General features: G+C 51.5%; 9 protein-coding genes across 9 annotated transcripts; 5 read left to right on the forward strand and 4 right to left on the reverse strand.

The window, feature by feature from the left end:
- Positions 1-1,521: 1,521 nt before the first annotated feature.
- Positions 1,522-3,702, forward strand: METBIDRAFT_76535 (protein disulfide isomerase; the record flags this gene model as incomplete). Its single annotated transcript, XM_018858546.1, has 2 exons — positions 1,522-1,617; positions 1,651-3,702. The coding sequence occupies 2 exons, from the start codon at positions 1,522-1,524 to the stop codon at positions 3,700-3,702; spliced, it is 2,148 nt and encodes a 715-aa protein (XP_018714016.1).
- Positions 3,703-3,728: 26 nt separating this feature from the next.
- On the reverse strand, positions 3,729-4,632 carry METBIDRAFT_107315 (uncharacterized protein). The gene has a single exon (XM_018853838.1). It carries the CDS (start codon positions 4,285-4,287, stop codon positions 3,754-3,756), a length of 534 nt encoding a protein of 177 aa, XP_018714017.1. The 5' UTR covers positions 4,288-4,632; the 3' UTR covers positions 3,729-3,753.
- A 1,040-nt stretch (positions 4,633-5,672) lies between these two features.
- Positions 5,673-7,742, forward strand: PMI1 (mannose-6-phosphate isomerase). The gene is made up of 2 exons (XM_018853839.1): positions 5,673-7,284; positions 7,333-7,742. Exon 1 carries the CDS (start codon positions 5,922-5,924, stop codon positions 7,242-7,244), a length of 1,323 nt encoding a protein of 440 aa, XP_018714018.1. The 5' UTR covers positions 5,673-5,921; the 3' UTR covers positions 7,245-7,284; positions 7,333-7,742.
- Positions 7,743-8,320: 578 nt separating this feature from the next.
- On the forward strand, positions 8,321-8,719 carry METBIDRAFT_29111 (uncharacterized protein; the record flags this gene model as incomplete). The annotated part of the gene is made up of 1 exon (XM_018855366.1): positions 8,321-8,719. A coding segment is annotated over one exon (399 nt), but the record flags the coding sequence as incomplete, so codon positions are not given.
- Positions 8,720-9,366: 647 nt separating this feature from the next.
- Positions 9,367-10,014, forward strand: METBIDRAFT_35876 (uncharacterized protein; the record flags this gene model as incomplete). Its single annotated transcript, XM_018856664.1, has 1 exon — positions 9,367-10,014. One exon carries the CDS (start codon positions 9,367-9,369, stop codon positions 10,012-10,014), a length of 648 nt encoding a protein of 215 aa, XP_018714020.1.
- A 1,475-nt stretch (positions 10,015-11,489) lies between these two features.
- Positions 11,490-12,374, reverse strand: METBIDRAFT_9795 (iron-sulfur cluster assembly protein; the record flags this gene model as incomplete). The annotated part of the gene is made up of 1 exon (XM_018859460.1): positions 11,490-12,374. One exon carries the CDS (start codon positions 12,372-12,374, stop codon positions 11,490-11,492), a length of 885 nt encoding a protein of 294 aa, XP_018714021.1.
- A 2,257-nt stretch (positions 12,375-14,631) lies between these two features.
- Positions 14,632-15,063, reverse strand: METBIDRAFT_107435 (uncharacterized protein). Its single transcript, XM_018853841.1, has one exon. It carries the CDS (start codon positions 14,939-14,941, stop codon positions 14,708-14,710), a length of 234 nt encoding a protein of 77 aa, XP_018714022.1. The 5' UTR covers positions 14,942-15,063; the 3' UTR covers positions 14,632-14,707.
- A 1,432-nt stretch (positions 15,064-16,495) lies between these two features.
- Positions 16,496-17,264, forward strand: METBIDRAFT_107438 (uncharacterized protein). The gene has a single exon (XM_018853842.1). The coding sequence runs from the start codon at positions 16,595-16,597 to the stop codon at positions 17,036-17,038; it is 444 nt and encodes a 147-aa protein (XP_018714023.1). The 5' UTR covers positions 16,496-16,594; the 3' UTR covers positions 17,039-17,264.
- METBIDRAFT_107458 (uncharacterized protein) lies at positions 17,265-19,749 on the reverse strand. The gene has a single exon (XM_018853844.1). It carries the CDS (start codon positions 19,657-19,659, stop codon positions 17,491-17,493), a length of 2,169 nt encoding a protein of 722 aa, XP_018714024.1. The 5' UTR covers positions 19,660-19,749; the 3' UTR covers positions 17,265-17,490.
- Between the last annotated feature and the right edge of the window lie 794 nt (positions 19,750-20,543).

Below are 20,543 nucleotides of genomic sequence, written 5' to 3' on the forward strand. Positions count from 1 at the left end.
TTTCGCACGTAGTACATAACTTCCTTGTATAGCAGACAGTTATATGTCTTCTTCATCAAAATATCATTCAAATTTCTTAGTCGTAAAATGAGCTATATGGCTGTTGCATTTTTTCTCATTATGTATGCGGATCGCCGTCCCACAACGAGTAGCCTTTTCTGATACATATCAGCTCCAAAGACAGCGTATACAATACTCGTCGAGTCATTCACAAAATATTAAGCTTGGGTACACCAATCAGATAAATGTTCCACTCAAATATTTTTTGGCTATATGTATTGCATAATAATAGTATGTGGCTGAAAAATGTCGCCTTATCGTTGACCAAAGGTATATTATACAGACTTTCTGCTTTCTGGAAGGAGGAATGCGAGAGATATTGTGCAGAAAGCCAAGTATTATTCAGGCGACAGATTGTATTTCCTGAAGCAAATAGTTCCGTTACAATTTATATAGAAGATGGGATAAAATAGAATGTGATGAAAAAGGTGCTTTTTCGGTTGAGAGGTACAACATTCAAATCAGGCGAAATTCATGAGACTCGATCAGAACCAAGTGTTACACTTTCTGTCTTTGCACAAGTTTGACTTCTATCTGTGACATACAATAATTTTTAATATCATCAGGCTCGTAAAGGCTTTAAGCCTGGACTTTTTTCTTTGGTTTACGTATTTATGTGCTTTTACTCGTAGAATAGAAAACATGGACTCACAGAGATTCTAGGCCTCAAGATAGATGGAGTTCAAAAAAAGACAAAGGAAATCTAAAGCACTACCGCAAAGAAACAAGCAATAAAATTGAGACAGCTAGAGATCCACCAAAAGCTTCAGCTGGTTGACACCTAGGCAAAATCATATCTATATCTGTCTTGTTGTGCACATTCGTTTTAGTATCTGTCACATTGCACTATATGCTCAATGTCTGCCACTATATAAGATTCTGTGAGTGGACTCGATGGAGGAGTGTTTTTCAATAATTTTTTCGTTGCATATGCCTAAGGTCTGCCGTCTTGCTGTCTTGGTATGTAACAATGTCGTTGGATTAATATTCTAATAACTGTCTTGATGCATATATTCTTCTCAATGTCTGTGCCATTATAATAGAATCTTGTGGCAGTCATCTCGGCCCCACGCCACTTTCTTCTTAGTTTCCTCCCTGAGCAGGTATCCTGAAACCACTATCCTGTATTTGCACCAATGCATGGCTTCTTGTACGGTGGGAATTGCAAATGCTCCTTATACCTTCTCGCGCTCTAAAGCGCATTATCTGGTGCCATCTCATTGCCAACGAGCAGGTCACGTAAGTTCCCAAAAATTTGGCTGACATCATTTCTTCACTTAAGATCCATTGTTCTCTTGCCCCAATCCCCACTCCAGGGCTGACCGTCACTCTACGGCCGAACATCGCCATTGTTGTCACGTGACCTCAATCTGCTGGTACTGGAGCAAAATAAGCACGCGCCAGACTAGAAGCCAGAACCCTCGAAAACAGCTGCAAACGCCCACAGTTCACCACAAGTCAATGAAGGTCTTCAGCGTGCTTGCGTTTGCGCTTGCGCTTAAGGCGCTGGGGCGCGTCTGGGCCAGGCCCGAGGACCAGGCGGCTCAAAACAACGAGGTCGCCAAGATCAACGAAGACTCCAACTTTAAGGAAAACTCCGGTGACCCCGCAGGCCAGGCCGAAACAGAGCGGCAGCTTCCCGAGGAGTTGACCCTTGACAACTTTGACGAAGTGACCGCCCAGGCACTCACTCTCGTCGAATTCTACTCGCCCTACTGCTCCCATTGCAAGAAGCTAGCACCGATATGGAAAAAGGCGTATTTCTTGACCGAGGACGATCAGCAGAAATCCAACATCCGCATGCGCCAGGTCAACTGCATCGAAAGCGGCGACTTGTGCGCCCGGGAAAACATCCGCTTTTACCCGAACTTACGGCTCTATGCGCCCGAGAATATAGAGGGGCTGGCCCCACTGCTGCGGTTTGTAGATCTGTATCCGGACGCCCTTGCCCGGACGCCCGAAAACTTCGGCAAGTACTTGAAAAGTGCGGTGGCGGAATTCGACCAGTCCACTTTGGACATGGCCAGTTTGTCCGAGCAAATGGACATGGACTTGGCTCTCAAGGTGGTGGCGGGCGAGGCCCGTGAGCCCTATTTTGTGGCGCTTTTCCTGAGCTCCGTCGACGATTGGGCCGGCTCGAGGTTTCCAGATAGCTGTCTCGACTGTGCCAAGCACCGCCAGGCCTGGCATCGAGTTTCCAATCTCGTGGCTACCTCGGCCCGCACTGCCCATTTGAATTGCCACTCACATCCGCTCTTGTGCGAGAAATTGGGCTTCCCGGAGTTGGGCAGCCGTGCCAAGCTGCTGGTGCCACGGTACATGATGTTTGTTCCGAAGAGCGCCGGGATGATCCGCTTCGATTACAAGGGCCCATTGTCGGTGAAAGAAATGAGGGCATTTGTGGCCAAGTTAGCCACCAACTACTTGTACGAGGACATCAGCACGCACGGCTTGGAGGTGGTGAACGTGTTGAAGACCGAGCTTCCCCAAGAGCCGCAAGACTTGTACTACCCGATCTCCAACAAAATGGCGTTGGTACTCGCGTACGACCTCGAAACCGTGACTCCCGAGGACAAAGCCATCTTGCCGTATTTGTTGGACACCGTGACGCAGTTGCCGTTCGACATTTCCTTGGCGGTGTGCCACAGTTCGAACGTTCAGGAAACACTTGAGAAACAGGCCAAGGGCTTGACCCAATACGCCAATTCCGACAAAACGTTTGCGGACATTCCCTTCGACCGGCGCTTGCACCTCGCCACGAGCTTGAGTGCCAGGCCCACGCTATACATCTTCAAAGAGAACTCCTTGATTCCTGCCATCTACCAAAACTTTGCCTTGGAAGACATGCGCAACGCCAAGAAGATCGAGGCTTTCATTCGCAAGAATATGTATCCATTGTACGGCGAGTTGACGCCGCGCTTGTACGACAACTACTTTTACAAGAAAGGCAAGAGGAACGGCGACAATGACAAGGTGGTGATCACGTTCTTGAACGCGGGCGACGCCACGGCAATCAAACACACGTTGTTCAACTTGTCGATGGTCGCGCACCAGTATCACGTAGAGAAGAATCGGTACTATTTCGAGGACTTGTTGCAGGAGAGGGAAAAGAAGAGCCAGAAGGTGGCCAAGATGAAGGAGGAGGATTCAAAGACCACAGAAATCATCCAGCAGATGCGCCAGCTGGTGCCACACTTGTTTGACCACGACAATGTGCTCTTCACGTACGTCGACATGGTGCAGTATCCTGATTTCGCCAGGGACTACGGACTCAACATCGACGGCAAGGAATACAAAACCGGAGACACCATCGTGGTGTCCAAGCACCAAAAGCTCTACTGGGACCATGATTTCACGGGGGCGCAGCTCACCAGCAACAGGCAGGTGTTGCGTGAGGTTTTGAAGTACTTGGTAAGTCCCAAGCTTGTGCCGAAAGAGACCACGTTGACTTCGAAGCTTGTTGGTAGTCCCTACCACAGTCGCCTCCGTGGTGCTGATTACGTTCACCAGCACGGTATCTTTGGGTACATCTTTTTCGCCTTGATGATGTTTTTGGCGTTCCAAGTGGCGAAGAAGTTGATGCGGAGGCCAGTCAACCGCAGAGTGGGGATTATTGGCAACATGTTTGCCAAAAGCGATTGAGTGGATTAGACACGGCTTTCCGGCACAGAACACAAGGCGTTCATAGGTCAGCTACTTCAATACATGACGAACACGAGAGTCGGCCTCAAGCACCTTCCGGTAGCTGGCGCTGATCGGGACCACAGAATAGTCTATTCCTGGAACCCCCGACACTCGACTATAGGGAGGCACCACCGAATTGGCTGGTACTACAGTGTCATCCTCAATAACGCAACAGTCGTTGATCACACTGAGTTCTCCCAATACGCAGCGGGCGCCGATCAAAACACGGTTGCCCACTTGGATCAGCCTGACGACAGAGTCCGCACCTAAAGTGGTGTAGTTGCCGACCTTCACGTCCGTGAAGACACTGGCATCCGGGGAGGGGTTGGCACGCGGCGGGTCGATAAGACATCGGCAGCCAAGATACGTATATTTGCCAAGTACAATTGATGGCAGGCTAGGGGACAGGGTGGCCACGTTTCCATTGAGGGTGCAGTTTTCACTGATGGTGCAGTTTTCCAGGATGGAGATGCGGTTGGCGCCTTTGATTATTGCCAGCCGCGAAATACGGTTACCGGTGCCGGTCTCGATCCAGTCGTCCATTGTAGGTGAGTTGTAGCAAATGAACCCGGGGAATTTCTATAGCCATGTCGGTGCGCGCACCTGTCGCACGAGACTGGCGCGGGTGATTCGGTAATTACATGGAGATTAATTATGTGATAAAGTATGGGATAAAGTATGGGATAAAGTATGTGATAAAGTATGGGATAAAGTATGTGATAATGTATGGGATAAAGTATGTGATAAAGTATGTGATAAAGTATGTGATAAAGTATGTGATAAAGTATGTGTTTAGGTATGTGATTTATGATGTGACTGATGATGTGCTTAATATGGTGATAGATTTGGTGAGTATTATGTGACGGGTGATTATGAGCCGGCAGTGGTGCAGTGTTCTTTGGTGTTAAGACACGGGAACGACCCTATCAAATTATGAAGAGTGGGTCCAAAAGAATCTGTATTTGTCTTTCAGTGATCAGTGGCCCATCTTCGAAGAAATCAGGACTCCCCAGAGACGCCTGCATAGCGGTGTTTTGGGAGAATATTGCCTTCGACTGGGGCCTACTAGAAGTCGGATGCAAAGGTTATAGTTTTCCCGGGATAAATAATTATTCATGATGGAATGTCCTTATTTTTATTCTTTCTCTATTCTTGAGTTGACACGCAGCACCACTTTCGCCCTATCTTTTTGAAAGCATTGCAATGTTGCCGCATCACTTTCAATTGTGATATCAATACACCACAACCTTCACGCAGTATGGACCAATGAGGTATATCCTTGGCAAATTTCGTTTCGTACTGCTGAACTCATCGACTTTTTTGGGTACTGCATTTCGCTGTTGCAGACTTCCAGAGTGGTTTCCTATTAAGTGACCCAAATAAACCGGCCGGCTCCTAACCTTCACCATGCAAGCCAGCGGAAAAATAGCAACACGGCGATCGACGTTGTGTGCATTATCAGGCTTGGGTTGACGTGGCATCAGTCCATAATACCGCGCCCCAAAAACCCTATTCGACATTTTGCCTACAGGGCTACGCCCGCAATGTAACCTGCAATAGTCACCCACAATACTACACCTACAGTGCCTATCCTGCAATAATACACCTAAAGTATTAACCAGCATTCCGTCTGGAATACTATACCACAGTACTTCATCAATACTACAACAAAACCACATTTATTTCACGCTGATAATACATAAATGCTACACTGATATCAGACCAATACTACTTTAATATTGCACCAATACTGATACTTCACCAGCTACACCAATACTACAAAAGATTACACCGTCACCAAACCAACCCCACCCCAACAGATACTCTACCACAATGTACTGCCCCGCCAAAAAACTGCCCGTCCCACAAACACGCACAGAACCGCCAAAAAACAGCTCCTCATTTGGTACCACGTATCACACAGGAATGCAATATGTTTTGCTGACACGTTGCCAACCGGCCATTGGGCGCCCGCGCAGTGTGCAGGACCCGGCACGCGCCGCGCTCCACTTTGCTCCCGAATCTCGTATATGTTGCTCCGTTCTTCTTGACTCGTTGAGTTGGAAACACACCAATTTGCACCCCACGCCACCGTGACTTCAGTCTCTCTGACCCGAGATTTGCCGCCCGAGTCACTCTTTATTATAACCGAAAAAAAAGTCGCCTATCCCCCCGAAATGTCGCCGTTGTTCAGAATCGACTGCGGGTACCAGAACTACGACTGGGGCAAAATCGGCTCGGCGTCTGCCGTGGCCCGTTTTGCAGCCAAGTCCAATGCAGACACGGCCATCGACGAAAACAAGCCCTACGCAGAATTGTGGATGGGCACGCACCCCTCGGTGCCGTCCACAATCGTGGATGACAAGGCCTTGCAAGGCAAGGTGTTGAGAGACGTGGTGGGCGGGAATGCCGCGGTGTATTTACACCCCTCGGTCGTGCGGAAGTTCGGCAGCGACAAGGAGTTGCCTTTTTTGTTCAAGGTGCTATCCATCGAGAAGGTGTTGTCCATCCAGGCGCACCCGGACAAGGCGTTGGCCGCACAGCTCCATGCCGCGGACCCCAAGAACTACCCGGACGACAACCACAAACCCGAAATGGCCATTGCCGTCACGGATTTCGAGGGCTTCTGCGGCTTCAAGCCCTTGCGCCAAATCGCGGCCACGTTGCAGGCCGTGCCTGAGTTCCGCGACATTGTCGGCGCCGAAACCGCGGCCGATTTCAGCAGCAACATCCAGCCCGACGCTGCCGCCGGCTCTGCCGCCGACAAGGCCAACCGCGCCTTGTTGCAAAAAGTGTTTGGCAACGTGATGACGACAAGCGACGCGGACGTGGCGGCAAAGGCGGCGCTTCTAGTCTCGCGGGCCCAGAGAGAGCCCCAGGTCTTCGATGCCTTGGCGCCTGGCTTGGCCGACCTCGTGCTCAGGTTGAACAAGCAGTTCCCCAACGACATTGGCTTGTTCTGCGGCTGCATGATGTTGAACCACGTGCGCCTAGCTGCCGGCGAGGCCATGTTCCTACAGGCCAAAGACCCGCATGCTTACATCAGCGGCGACATCATCGAGTGCATGGCCGCATCCGACAACGTGGTGCGCGCGGGATTCACGCCCAAGTTCAAGGACGTGGCCAACTTGGTGGACATGTTGACCTACTCGTACGACCCGGTGGACAAGCAGAAAATGCCCCTCTTGCCCTTTCCCAGGTCCCATGGCGACGCCCCCACGTCCGTGTTGTACGACCCGCCCATTGCCGAGTTTGCCGTGTTGCAGACGATTTTCGCCGCCACGCCGGGCCAGACACAGTACTTCGATGGCTTTGCCGGGCCTTCCATTGTCATAGCCACCAACGGCACGGGTCTGATCAAAGTCAAGGGTTCGGACAGCGCCCTCCCCGTGGAGACCGGGTACGTGTTTTTCATTGCGCCCGGCACGGAAATCGAGTTGGTGTCTTCGTCGACTGCTGAACCGCTCACCACCTACAGAGCTTTCGTGGAGGCCAACTAGAAATGGGCACCCCGCCAAAGTATTCCTCTTGCCGGTTTGTGCACTGGTAAAGAGACTTCTTTCATGCGAGAAGACCCGTGCTTTGGAGGCAGCGTTGTTTGATATCAGGCGAGAGGCTAAGGATGCGGTTCTCAAGGCGCAGGCTATTGTTCTAGTTTTGTTGTGCATCAATGCTTGTTTCAGTCCAGCCAATTGCAAGCCGCCATTGACTATCCAATGATGCAATGAATCCGAGGTGGCCCACCATAATCCAAGTGTGTTTTTACTTGATCTCACCTATATATTCTAAGAACGTACATTGATATATGTGTTTATACTCTCCCCAAGTGGAAATTACATTGTTTGATCAAGCTACAAAGTATCCATCCCGTGCAGAATAAAGTCACTGAGTTGGGGTCTCGCAAGCCAAATTGGCGGGGGTTGCATTATCAGTGTATTTGGCAGAAACTCGACATTGTAGCTACATACCACTCTCAAAACATGGTAATAGCCTAGTTATGATGTCCTTCTTGTGTGTATCCATCACGGGCAATTATAAGTGAGCTGGCCTTGTTCTGGGGAATCTTAAAGACGGTGTAGGATGTATTCCTCTCCAGATCTCAAAACCAGACCACCGTATACAGTTATGCTCATTTACTGTACAAGATTTTTACGCTTCAAAGATGAGAGTATCGCCTGCATCCCAGACTGAAATCATTTCGAGCATGAATGAATCCATGAATTCGAAGAACAAGGCCGTCCCAAACACAGGTACTGGAATTGATCCCGCGAGAGTAGTCGCCTTTCTTGGCCATACATTGACGACGCGACGCAGTGCCGTCTCGAGGCGGCCTGCAGAAAAGCACTGATCTTCTAGATAATGTCAGATTCCTCGGCTTCGCTGATGCCACGTTGTTCAGGCCACCAGTACACGGCATAATTTGTCGGAATCTAAAGTTCCGAGAGCCATGCAAGAAATGACCACTGAAAAAGAGATTCAAGCGAGCTTAAGCACGGAAACTGTCCCCGTAGCCACCGACGGCTCGGCATCGTCCAAGAACGGGCATCAGAACGAGGCTGGAATTATCGACAATGACCCAGATAATGAGGAGTGTCCCGGTGCAAAGCTACGCCACGCTCAGGAGCTTGATTCCCGCTCCATATACGTTGCCAATGTGGACTATGCGGCGACCCCACAGATGCTTGAGCAAATCTTCACCCAAGTTGGAACAGTTGAAAAAGTCACGCTTCTAGTGCACAGACACACTGGCTTCCCGAAAGGATATGCGTACGTTGCATTCAAAGAGCCGGAGAGTGTGGGAGCCGCGATTGGTCAGTTGGGTGACACGCATATCCGGGGCCGGCCGTTGAAAATATACGAAAAAAAGACTATTGTTCACAGTGAGATCCGTGCTTCGCGTGGGGGGCGGAACGGAAGCTCAAGAAGTAGGGGCAGAGGCAGGGGCAGAGGCCGAGGTAGAGGCCGAGGCGGCTCTGCCCCAATCCAAGGGGACTGAGTATCGTCAGACGAGGTTGGGAAGGAATGCATTGGAAAAGTTGCAGAGGCAGCTCTGTATCAAAATTTGACGACGAGGTGGGTCGCTTGAGGCTTTTGGCGCAGGTTTGGCGATGAAGCAATCAACACTAGATCAAGAGTCTTTCGAAGGCAGCGGAGAGCACTTGCCAGTCTCGCCTTGATGTCTTTGCACAGACCAAGACTGCTACAGCCTTTTTGGACAAATGATTCCAACAGTTTCTAATTCGAAAATGCTGGAAGACAAGCGAAATGTAACACGCCCAAGGCTCTTGAATAGACACTCACTCTTATCTGGCGTGCCCTTGCGCATGCTTTTGTAGTAGTGCAGCGCCGCCAAAAGCAGATACCTCTCGCAAGCTCCTAAACGGCATTCCAGGGGTTTTTCTTTAAATCCAGAAACGACTCTGCAAGCCCAGACATCCCATCTGGCCTTCCGTCCCATTGCCGTAGTTGTCGGTATAGGCTGGTTTATTAGCACACACCCGTACACCGCCGCCCGGGCCCTAGCGAAGAAAAGAGCGAAGAGCATCGCACCGAGCCACCATTATATAGGTGTTTCTTCAGACAGCCACAGCCCCCACCCCAGCAAAGAACAAGCACCTCAGTATGACGTCTGTTCGGAAAAGAAAGATGGCCCGCTCGTCGGTCAAGAAAAACACCAGGCGCGTCAAGGACAGCAGCAAGCGGGTGGTCCTCAAGGGCCACCCTCTCATGGCCCAGTACTGGGACCCTAAGCTCACATTGATCCAGAACTACAAGAAGCTTGGCTTGACCGTGAGTCTAGGAAAGCAGAACGGAGGTGTGGAGCGCAAGTTGGAATCCGTCAGCGAACGCCGCGCACGTGACGTTGAAAGTGACTCCGACGACGACGATGCCAGCTCGGCTACTCTAGGGTCCGATGAGGTTGAAACTGACCCCTTGAAAATCCCCGCTGGCGAGGCCCGCATCGTGCGTGACCCGGAAACCAACGAGGTTGTCAAGGTGGTCTACGGCCAGATGCAGCCGGAGCAGCCGGAGGAAAAGAGCGAGTTTTCCATAGTCGACAAGTTGGAGGAGTACAACAAGGAGCACGCCAAGCCCGTGCGTGACACCAAGCCTTCCGACCGCGAGGACCACTGGTTGAGCCAGTTGCACGACAAGTACGGCGAGGACTACGAGCGCATGAAGTGGGACAAGAAGTTGAACCAGACGTTCATGTCTGCGGGCCAGTTGAAGCGCAAGATGGCCCAGTGGAAGAAGGCGCACGGCATCTAGGTTTGTTTCGGTGGCATTTGTACAGTATTCGCAGGGGAAGACCAGTCTTTGTATGAATGTGGACGCGGCTTTGCCGCGCTGTAGTTTGGTAGATGTCTGTGCGGGGAGGGGACGGCCAATGGAGGGGGGGCCGGCAGCGCCTGCGGCCAGATCCGTCCCGAGGTTGGGCCGGTCAACATGCCGCCGGTGACGCCATCAGACAGGGGTGATACTCGCGCATCATGGTGGGGTGCATGGCGAGACCCATATCGCTATGCCCTTGTACATGCGACCCATGAACTTCTTCCCTCTGTAGCTGGCCCATGGGTTTCTTCCACCTGGGGCTGACCCATGCAGTGGCTTCGTCCGTCTTTCAGGACCTGACCCAAAGAGTTGTGTCTTTATTTTCCAGGATCCGACCCATAAAGTGGTTCTCCATCCACCTGAATTATAAAGTTGTTTCTTCCAATTTCCAGGATGTGACCCGTAATGCGGCTTCATCCATCATTCAGGATCTGGCCCGTAGAGCGGGTTCTTCCATCTTCAAGGATATGACCCATAAAAGACTTCTTCCATTCTCCAGCATCTGACCCATAAACTTCTTCCATCTTCAAGGATCTGACTCATAAAGAGGCTCCCTCATTTTCCAGGATTTGATCCATGGAGCGGTTTCTTCCATCCTCAAGATATGACCCATGGAGCGGTTTCTTCCATCTTCAAGATATGACCCATAAGCGGTTTCTTCCACTTCAAGATATGACCCATAGAGCGGTTTCTTCCACTTCAAGATATGACCCATACAGCGGTTTCTTCCATCTTCAAGGATGTGACCCGTAAAGAGGCTTCTTCATTTTCCAGGATATGATCCATGGAGCGGTTTCTTCCATCTTCAAGATGTGACCCATAAAACGGTTTCTTCCATCTTCAATGATATGTCCCATAAAAGACTTCTTTCATTCTCCGGGATCTGACCCATAGAGCGGTTTCTTCCATCCTCCAGGATCTGACCCTTAAAGCAGCTTCGTCCATTTTCCAGGATGTGACCCATAAAGTGGGTTCTACAGTCCTTCAGGATCTGGTCCGTAGAGCAGGTTATTCCATCTGGATCTGACCCATTGAGTGGCTTCTCCATCCCCAGGCCCTAACCCATAAACTTCTTCCATCTTCAAGGATCTGACTCATAAAGGGGCTCCCTCATTTTCCAGGATTTGATCCATGGAGCGGTTTCTTCCATCTTCAATGATGTGACCCGTAAAAGTCCTTCAAGATCGACTCATAGAGCAGGCTATTCCATCTGGATCTGACCCATGATGGACCCCTCCCCCTATCGTCGCCCATAGAATGGGCCCTTCCATCTTCCGGACCCTCGAGGCCCAATCCCACCTCTGCAGGCCCAAGCAGCCCCCTCACCCCGCAGATCCACCCAGTATCATCCACATCCCTCCAGGAGCCACGCCTCCAGCCAGGTCTCTCCATGGCCTCTCGCACAACCCCAGCTACTCCGTTTCCGGGAGCCTGCTCGGAAGGCCCTTGGCCAAGACCTTGTCCACTATGGCGCCCATCACCGGGCGGAGGTGGGCCGTCTCGTACATGTCAAGCAACTTCTTGTCGGAATGCGCCGCGCTGTCTTGCATCTCGATCATCTCCACGAACGACGGGTCGATGGGGATCTTGCCCAAGAAGTCGAGGCCGAGCGACTCGCTGAGCGCCTGCCCGCCGCCGCTCAGAAAGATGTTCGTGCAGTCGGCGCAGTACGGGCAGATGAACCCCGACATGTTTTCCACCACGCCCAACACGTTGAAGTTGACCTTCCGGCAGAAGTTGATCTCCTTGCGCACGTCCGCCGTGGCCACCTGCTGCGGCGTGGTCACGATGATGGCGCCGTCGAGCGGCTGCGCCCACCGGAGCTCCTCGGCAATCGCAATATGTTCGTCCAGAGTGCCTGGCGGCGTGTCTATGAGGAGATAGTCCAACGGGGTCAGGCCCGGCCCGCCGCTCCACACGGTGTCCTTCAAGAACTGGCGCACCATGGCCGTTTTCTTGGGCCCGCGCCACACCACCGAGCTGTCCCGCCCGCCCAAAAGAAAGCCCAACAGCATGAGCAGAATACTGCCTTTGCGGCTGTCCTCGGGCGCCGTGTACACCCGCACCGGCACCCAGCCCTGCGCCGACTGGCGCACCTGTTTGGTCTCCACGCCGAACATCCTCGGAAGCGAGGGCCCGGTCAAATCGATGTCTAATACGCCCACGCTGTAGCCTTTCAACGCGAGGGTGAGAGCAGTCTGCGTGGTGACGGACGACTTGCCCACGCCGCCCTTGCCCGAGAGAATCAAGATGATGTGCTTTACATTTGCAAGCGATTTCGGCACCTCGTCGCTCATGGTGCTTTTTTTTTGTTTTTAGGTGAGGGTGTTTAGTGGTTTGGCAGAAAGAAGACTGCTATATAGATACGGCAGACGGTGCGCTTTGATACGCGGTGCGCATCGCTGATGGCGTGCTTACTAAGACGCAAAGCACTTGGCCTCCTATATAAGTGCATGATATATTGGGCACGGGGCGCAGAGCCGTTGGCTTCTGCAGCTGGCTCTAGAATGGGCCTGCTGATTTCTGCGTGCCGCCTGGCCAATTCCGGTGCCAGGATCCATGGCCCATAGTGGGGGACTAGCCTGGGCCGGTTTTTTGCACCCAAACGAAAAACAGGCAACAGCAGAAGGATGCGGTTCTTTTTTTTTAAAGAAACATCGGATTATAATTTGTCACTGGAGGGATGTAAAGCCCCACCATCAACGAAAAACTATATAGAAAAATCTGTAATAGATCGCAACATAAGCTCAGGTGAGAAGGCGCGAGTTCCAACTCACGAAATCTCCCACGGAGGATGTGAGCTGGCCATTCCGTTTTTGATTTGGCGGATAAAGCCATATAAATAGAATACAGACGATTATCTTCAAACTTGTCCTTGTGTTATTATTTATGTTTGTATATAAATAGTGATTGTATTATTATTAATACGAATATTATGATTTAAATAATCCTGGTTAAACTCACAGGACAGGACAGGACAGGACAAGACAGGAAGGTAAAATAGGTTTATTACTTTGGGATAGTTTTATTATTGACTTACTCAACTCGCTAGCTATATTTACCATTTCTTCGGGCTATATTAGTATATATCCATACTATTATAAGTTTATATACACAAAATCTGAAATCATTAAAGTTAAATTTGAGCAACGATATACGGTGGAGAAGCCAGATAAGCTGCACCTATGTCATTCGCTTTAGGATTCTCATTCTATTACAATAGGGTTAGTAGGTGTTATGCTATCTTACGCTCAATAGACGTAGCGTGCGCTTTGGCATGTGTTTAATGGTATTTGAACATCAGTTTGATGAAATGCTTCAGCAAATTGAAACTTTGCGAATACTACCTAAGTCATGCTGGAGTCATGTTTCTTTATTTGAGATGTTTAACCGTTGATATTCTAAACCGATACAAACAAGTGATACTTGTAGTAAATATAATATGATGATGTCATGCGCAGATAGTCTAGCTTGAATAATGGATAAATGGATAGATGGGATGAAAGGCTACATGCGAAATGAAGATCAAACACAATTAGATAACGAAACACTACATCAAAGATGTCTGTATTAATTAATCATACCATTTTTAACTTCAATAACAATGCGAAAGGAGTGAGAGATGGGTGGCTGATCAACGAGAATTAGTGGTAAGTTATTTACAGATATCAATCGTTTTGGGATAACACTCAATGATAGATTTACTGAAAATGTTTTAAGTTACCAACCTTACTAATAGTGTTGGATAGGATGATGGAAAAGGGAACTTGTCATAAAATATAAAAAACTTGAAGTGGCATGCAAGTAAATCAAATAAAAAAATAGTTGGAAGTCAACATTATAGGAAAGACTAAAGACCCAAGACTAAGTGATTACAGATTGGAAGAAAAACCCTCAGACTTCATAAAATTTATAAAACAGGTCGAAGAAAATTTATCCGAGTTGGAAAGTAAACTCGTACCTCTATTGTAGGTATCTACAAAAAGAAATTAAATACCGATGAAGATGAAATTATATTAAAAACAAAGGTAAATTACTCCTCACAAATTTCCGAATCTTCTTCAAACACAAACATCAAGATGACATCTAAGATGTATTTGCTTAGGACCTGGGGAGAAAGAATCTGATTGCTGAAGTTGAAATTTCATCACAGGCCACATTAAAGGAATTGAAATTTCAATATACCAGTTGAAGAGAGGCACAGATCTGTACAAGCACCTTTGAGTCTATAATTGACAGATTTATTTATTTATTTCTGTAATTCACAAAATTAATTAAGTCCGTATTTAGTTGAGTATCCTTTAGTTTACTTGACGGGTAAAAATGTTGTAACTTTTATAGCTTCTAAAAGTTGAAATATACGAATAAAGGACCTTATACTTTTCAAATATCTGAGTATGTGATACTAATACTAACTTATTAATTTCGAACTATGGCTTATATCTTGAGACATCTTCTCATTTCAATAAAAATTATTCAACTACGATAAAGTATAGTATTAGTATCAACTTTATAAGCTTTGATACCTTTTGAATGGTAATACTGAAAAATGAAGTGAACTATATCATTGCTTAATGTTCTTGATGGCCTCAATTTTAAAATAATAAAAACCTTCTGCCCATAACCAATGTCAACCACTTGAATAATTTTTTTTTAAATCTTTGTATAGCGTGTCATCTGTATGCAAGGACAATGCCAATCGTCTCTGTATTGTTAAAGATGACATATGTACCATTTCGAACGATAGTCCTGCCTTGGGGCCAGCGGGCGAGTTGAAAATGAAAAGATGGGACTGTGGCATGTAAGTATTGACTGGACCTCCCCGGCACTTTTCGGGCCGAAGGCACGACGGTAGTATGAGCATTTCGAATGGCCTTCAAGGGTCCTGGCAGAGGCAGAGGAACAGGCCTGTTTTTAGAAAGACGCAGAGCGGTTCCAAGAAGTGGTATTTAGCAACGCTACCGAAGGCGCTAGGACGACGAAACATTCTGTGTCGCTACTCGGGACCCCTGGAAAACATCGTGCAGCGCCAATTAGGGCAGATCCAAGGCTAGTTCGTCGCCATTTTCAAAAGAGCCACCGATTATTTGATAGTTATATTCATCTCGATGAACAGCCAAATGCTCCTATTTCCTCGTAATGTCAGCACTACCAGTCGTATTGGAAAGAAAGCGATAATGACCGCTTCTAGTACTAGCGTCATTCAGCACACGAATGACTTCTTGTGGTCGACAGTGATATCAATCAAGAAGTCTGTGGTGTTGTATGCAAGAGGACATGGGAATCCATGTTGTCCAAAAAAAATCATTGCAACTGATCATGCCCGCTTCTTAGGCGACCTGCTGGATGTCGATGGTGTCTTTGGATGTGGGCAATTGTTAAGCCAGACACCCGTTGTATTAATCCATTGGCTGGTCCAGAACATTCAAAGCACAGAAGCTCAATCCGGCTTGAGGCCTGAGCTGACGCTCCTTGGCTGGTCGCTGCCGAAGAAGTCATGCCAAACACAGAAGTCGGTGCACTACAAGAACATTCTTTGATACATAACGCTGACATGGGACATGTTTCTATGCGCTGAATACGATGGCACGTGTGTGTGGTGCTGAGAATCAGTTGTGTCGTGGCTTTAAATCCAGTGTATCATGGGTCAAAAGCAAAAAACGCCGGCACGGTTCACAGCTGTGCCTCCCGATGTTTTCACAGACACAATGTTGTCAAGGCCACTCGAAGTGTTTCGCCCCTCGCTTTTCTTGGGTTACGTGGCCTTGGAGAATAAACACCATGGTGCCTTGACGTGCGTTCCGAGCTTCCGCCACACTACAAAAAGGGTGAACTGCGTCCATGAACCATTGCACGCTTCCCTCTGCAAAGTGCCTGGTGTTAGCTCTCATACTGAAGGATTCTCTCTAGCTGCGGAACGGCTCAGAAATGACTTTCACCGAGCATTCGGAGCACGTGGCATATATTACACACTAATGAAGTGACGTTAGACTCCCACCTCAGTCTGGACGATAAACCACACAACGCAGTTAGCTGTGACTATATAGTCGGAACCATCAAATCCAGTTTTTATCGGCTCGGAAACACATCATTGTTTCCTGGTTTAAGCTCTCCATTGGAAACAGCTCCAGGCATGGAGGAGCTTCGAGATAGTGAGGGACATGATGAAGGCGTTGACGATACTACTTGCCCGGCCCGATTCGATCAGCCAATTTTTTCCAAGTTCTCGTGTCGCCATGTTCAGCGGCGATTTCAGACGCCCATCACTCATCCATGGCCTGCTCCAAGACACCTCGCCAATCCTTCAAGACATCTCTAATAAGGCAGAGGCCGGCCGCGTAGGCGCCTGTATGCACGCCGCGGCTTGCCAAACACCACGTTAGCAGAAGCCCCAGCACCCAACGCCCCATTCTTCCACGCAGCCGGTTTGTGGAACAAAAGTAGAGGCCTTGTGGAACGTACCCTGCATTTCTGGACAAATCGCCAGCGTCTTCCAATACCACTGTGATCCTGCACCATGGATTCTCGATACTCAACTGCGGGCTCTGGCCATCTGAGAGATCTTCGGACCCAGCTATTCAGCACGCCGCAGCATAGATCCGGGGGCAACTCCGTGCCGCTGCGGATGAGCTCCCCCTACGAGTCTGCGCCGCTGGTTTCGGCGCGCCACAACGAGGCGTTTTTGCTGTCCTTGGAGGATCAGAATAACAGCGAGGTGGACCAGATGAGTTCCAAGGTGTCGGCGCTCAAGTCCTTGGGGGTGATGATGGGGCTGGAGATCAGCAAGTCCATGCACTTGAACGACGAGATCTCTGGCAACTTCGAGCGCGGCTCGGTGACGTTGAAGAACACGTACAACCGGATGGTGCTCATGAGCAAACGAGCAGGGATATCGTGGAAAATGTGGCTTGTGTTTTTTGCCGTGTTTTTCTTGATGTGCTACTACGTGTGGCTCTTCTAGAGGCCTCTCGCTTTTTGCACAGGACAATCGCCAGCGAGGCCCGGGCCAGGGCCAGAGACCAGCCGTTGGTGAGAGCGGGACACCCGCCGCGCATCAAGCCGTTCTGGTCTTGAAGAGCCTGGGCTTTTGTTGCTGGCTGGGGCCGGGAGATTTGGCAAAAAGCCGGCCAGTAGGCCCATTTGACAGCAAGCCGGCCGGGAGGTCCATTTGACAGCAAGCCGGCCGGGAGGCCTGTTTGGCAGCAAGCCGCGGCCTGGTCGCTGGCACTTGACAAGAGTCTGGGATCACCGGCTCCCTCCGATCGTACCTCCCGGGATCCAACAGTCGACGACAAAAGACAGAACTTCAATCCCCTTGGATCGTGCATCGCCGTAAGCATAGCCAGGCCAGAGAGCCGCAACGCCCCGTCACGTAGAAGGTAGGCTCCCGTCCATAGCAATGCACGCAGCCTCCTAGATCATCAAGCTCTTGAGCTTGCCCATGGCCTGCGACACGCTCTCCTGGCTGTGGCCAGACAGCGGCGCCTCTTCGGCGCTGGGTGCCACGTGCGGTTGCCCGGAGCCGCCGCCCCCGGGACCGGCCTCCGGCGCACGCCCCGGGCAGACGGGGCCCTGGAGAATGGTGCCCAACACAGCACGCTCGTCCACGAACGACGCCCGCGGGCTGGCGGTGTACTGCAAGTCCAGCGACGCGGCCAGCACCGCGGCCGGCGCCTCAACGCCCGCCACGAGCACGCCGTTGCGGCCCGCGGCCCTCGATCTGGCCAACTTCAATATCGACTGTTTTGGCTGGAGCACCCGGTGCAGCGGCCAGTGCCTGGGCGTGGGCGAGCGGTCCAGGCCACGCCCGGGGCCGCCCGGCAGGCGCCGGCGCCGCTTCTTCAGCCGGAGCTTCATGCGGCTCTCGAGCGCCTGGTAGTACCCGTTGGTCTCGGAGATATGGCTGGGGGCCGCGTCCGGGCCGCTGCCGTCGTCCGAGGAGCTGGACGAGCCGAGCGCGGGCTCCGAGTCGGGGTCCGTCTCGGAGTGGGCGTCGGACGCGCTGTGGGGCTCGGGCGCCGCTGTGGGCCGGCACCCGCACGCGGCGTTTGCGCCTGGCGGCGGCAGCGTGGGCGCCACCTTGATGCGGAGTTTTTTGTGGAGCGACAGCTGCGGCGTCTCGAGCACCGTGGCGGCGGAATTGCGCGGGAGAAACAGGTATTTGAGCGAGTCCACGGCGCCGAGCAACGGCGCCAGTTTCATGAGCAGGTTGGGTAGGCCCACCTGGCCGGCCGAGAGCAAGCGGAGCGGGTTCTTGGCGGGACGCGCCGACGGGCGCGTGTCGTGCTCCAGGCGGAACGAGTGGCTGTCCGCGTGCCGGCCGGCTTTCTGGCGCCTGTAGCGGGCGATGTTGGCGTCCATGAACCGCTCGAAGGCGTCGGGGTCGGTGGGGTGGATGAGGGATTCTGGGTCCAAGGAAGGGAGAGGTTCGGGGTCCGCACCCTCTGGGTCCGAGGAGCGGATGGACGTTTCTGGGTCTGTGGAACACTCGAGGGGTTCTGAATTCGTGGAACGGTAGAATGTTGCTGGCTTCATGGAACGGTCGAGAGGGTCTGGATTCGTGGAACGCTCAAACAGTTCCAGGTCCATGGAGCGCTCGAACATTTCTGGGTCCATGGAACGCTTGAAAGTTTCTCGGCCCGTGGAACTATTGGAGGTTTCTGGATTCGTGGAACGCTCAAAGGTTTCTGGGCCCGTCGAGCTCTTGGAGCTTTCTGGAGCCGCACCCTCTGCCTCTGGGCCCGCCGAACGCTTGAAAGTTTCTGGATCCGTGGACCGCTCACTTCTTCCTAAGCCCGCGCCTGGCCCAAAAGCCCCCGCACTGGCCCGGGCCCGCCCGAACGCATCGCCGCCAGCGCCCGCGCCGCCGTCCACACCCCCCTTTCCACCGCAGCCCTCCATGGTTCCAAAGGCCAGGACACCCGGCACGCCGCGCCCCCGCAGCCCCATGAGCCTGCTCAAACACGGGTACTTCGCCGGGTCCGGCCCGCAGCCGCGGCCCGTGGCCTCGCCCACCTGGGCGCCCACTCTGGCCAAGCGCACCATGAGATCCGCCGCCTTGCAGGACACGGCCTGCGACTGCGCAAGCAAAGTGCGGATCTCGGCGCCGAGACCCGTGTTTGTGCAGCGGGCTGGGGGGCCGCCCGCCGGCGCCGCGAGCCGGGCGAGCTGGCTGTGCCTGCCGTGCCACTGCTTGGCGAGCTGATGTGCACGCCTGACGGCACGGATGTTCTTGTTCTGGATCCTCTGCTCGATGGCCAAGGCCCGGCGGACCTCGGCCCGGAGGTCTTGCTGGTAGTTGCCGTTAGTGCGCTGCAACGCGTCGCCCACCGCGGCCGCTTCGCCCGGGAGCACCGTGGCGAGAATGTGGTCTAGGCGGAACTGGTCCATTGATGGGAGGGGGGCCGGGTTCTGGAACCGCGGCCGGAATTTGGACGGCCGCCGCCGCTGCGCCGTGCTGGGCTGCCGCCGGCCAGACATGGGAGGGGGCAAAAAAAGGAGTGTGGGGAGATTTGGCGGTCTCTGGGGGAGGAGTTGTGGGGGTCTTTGGGAGGACTGGTGTGAGAACGTGCGCCGAGCCATGTGCGCACGTGACCTGCTCGCTGGCCACGCCCGGTTGGTGGTGCCGGCCCGGTTTTTTTTTTAACGTGGCTTGGTGGATGGCGTTGGCACTTGCGGCCCAGCGGCTCCCACTGGGCTACGGGGACTGGGCTGCTGGGAGGGGCATTTCGGTGGCCAGGCCTGGGACCCGGCGGACGGTGTATGCAGGACACATCGCCATGTATCGATTGGACCACGGCTCCCGTGGTCCTTTCATGGAACGAAAGTTGGAGAGTCAAGATTCTAGTGTGGCTGTGTCTGAAACGATGTTGGGGCGATCAGAAGTCATTCCGCCTCACAGTGAGTGGCAGATCGTGCACTTGAGGGCGATGGCTTCTTGAGATCATTCATAATCAAAACCTGAATTCTTTGTTAGATTGCAGGGTTTATTTGCTTAAAGATGGGGGAGACAAATGGGGAAAGTCAAATGGGGAAAGACACATATACGTCTGGTCTAATGAACAATTGTCACGGCCCTCAGGAAATTTATCCTGGACACTAAGTAGTATCACTAAAGCGGTTGATACTTGCTACGGAAGACGTCTTCCTCTTCGGGAGGTTTCGTGAATTGGTGCTCGCGCCTAATACCCGAGCCAATGTTGCGGTCTATTACAGGTTCTTTTCTGACTTCCGTCAGTGGCGTGGTCTTATATCTCCGGTCACGCCCTATAACACTATGTATCTCAAAAAAACCTTTAATCAATGACATTGGTTATGGCAGACAGCCACATCTTGTCATCTGAGCCATTGTTGCGATCATTAATAGCTTTTGAAATTCCGTCTGTGGTGGAGTTTTACCAGTGATACCTTAAAATACGTTATTTCTTAAAAGAAAAAGACCATCACTGTGGATCGATCTGTTTTGC

The sequence above is a fragment of the Metschnikowia bicuspidata genome, assembly GCF_001664035.1.
Source record: "Metschnikowia bicuspidata var. bicuspidata NRRL YB-4993 chromosome Unknown METBIscaffold_1, whole genome shotgun sequence".
NCBI lineage: Eukaryota > Fungi > Ascomycota > Pichiomycetes > Serinales > Metschnikowiaceae > Metschnikowia > Metschnikowia bicuspidata.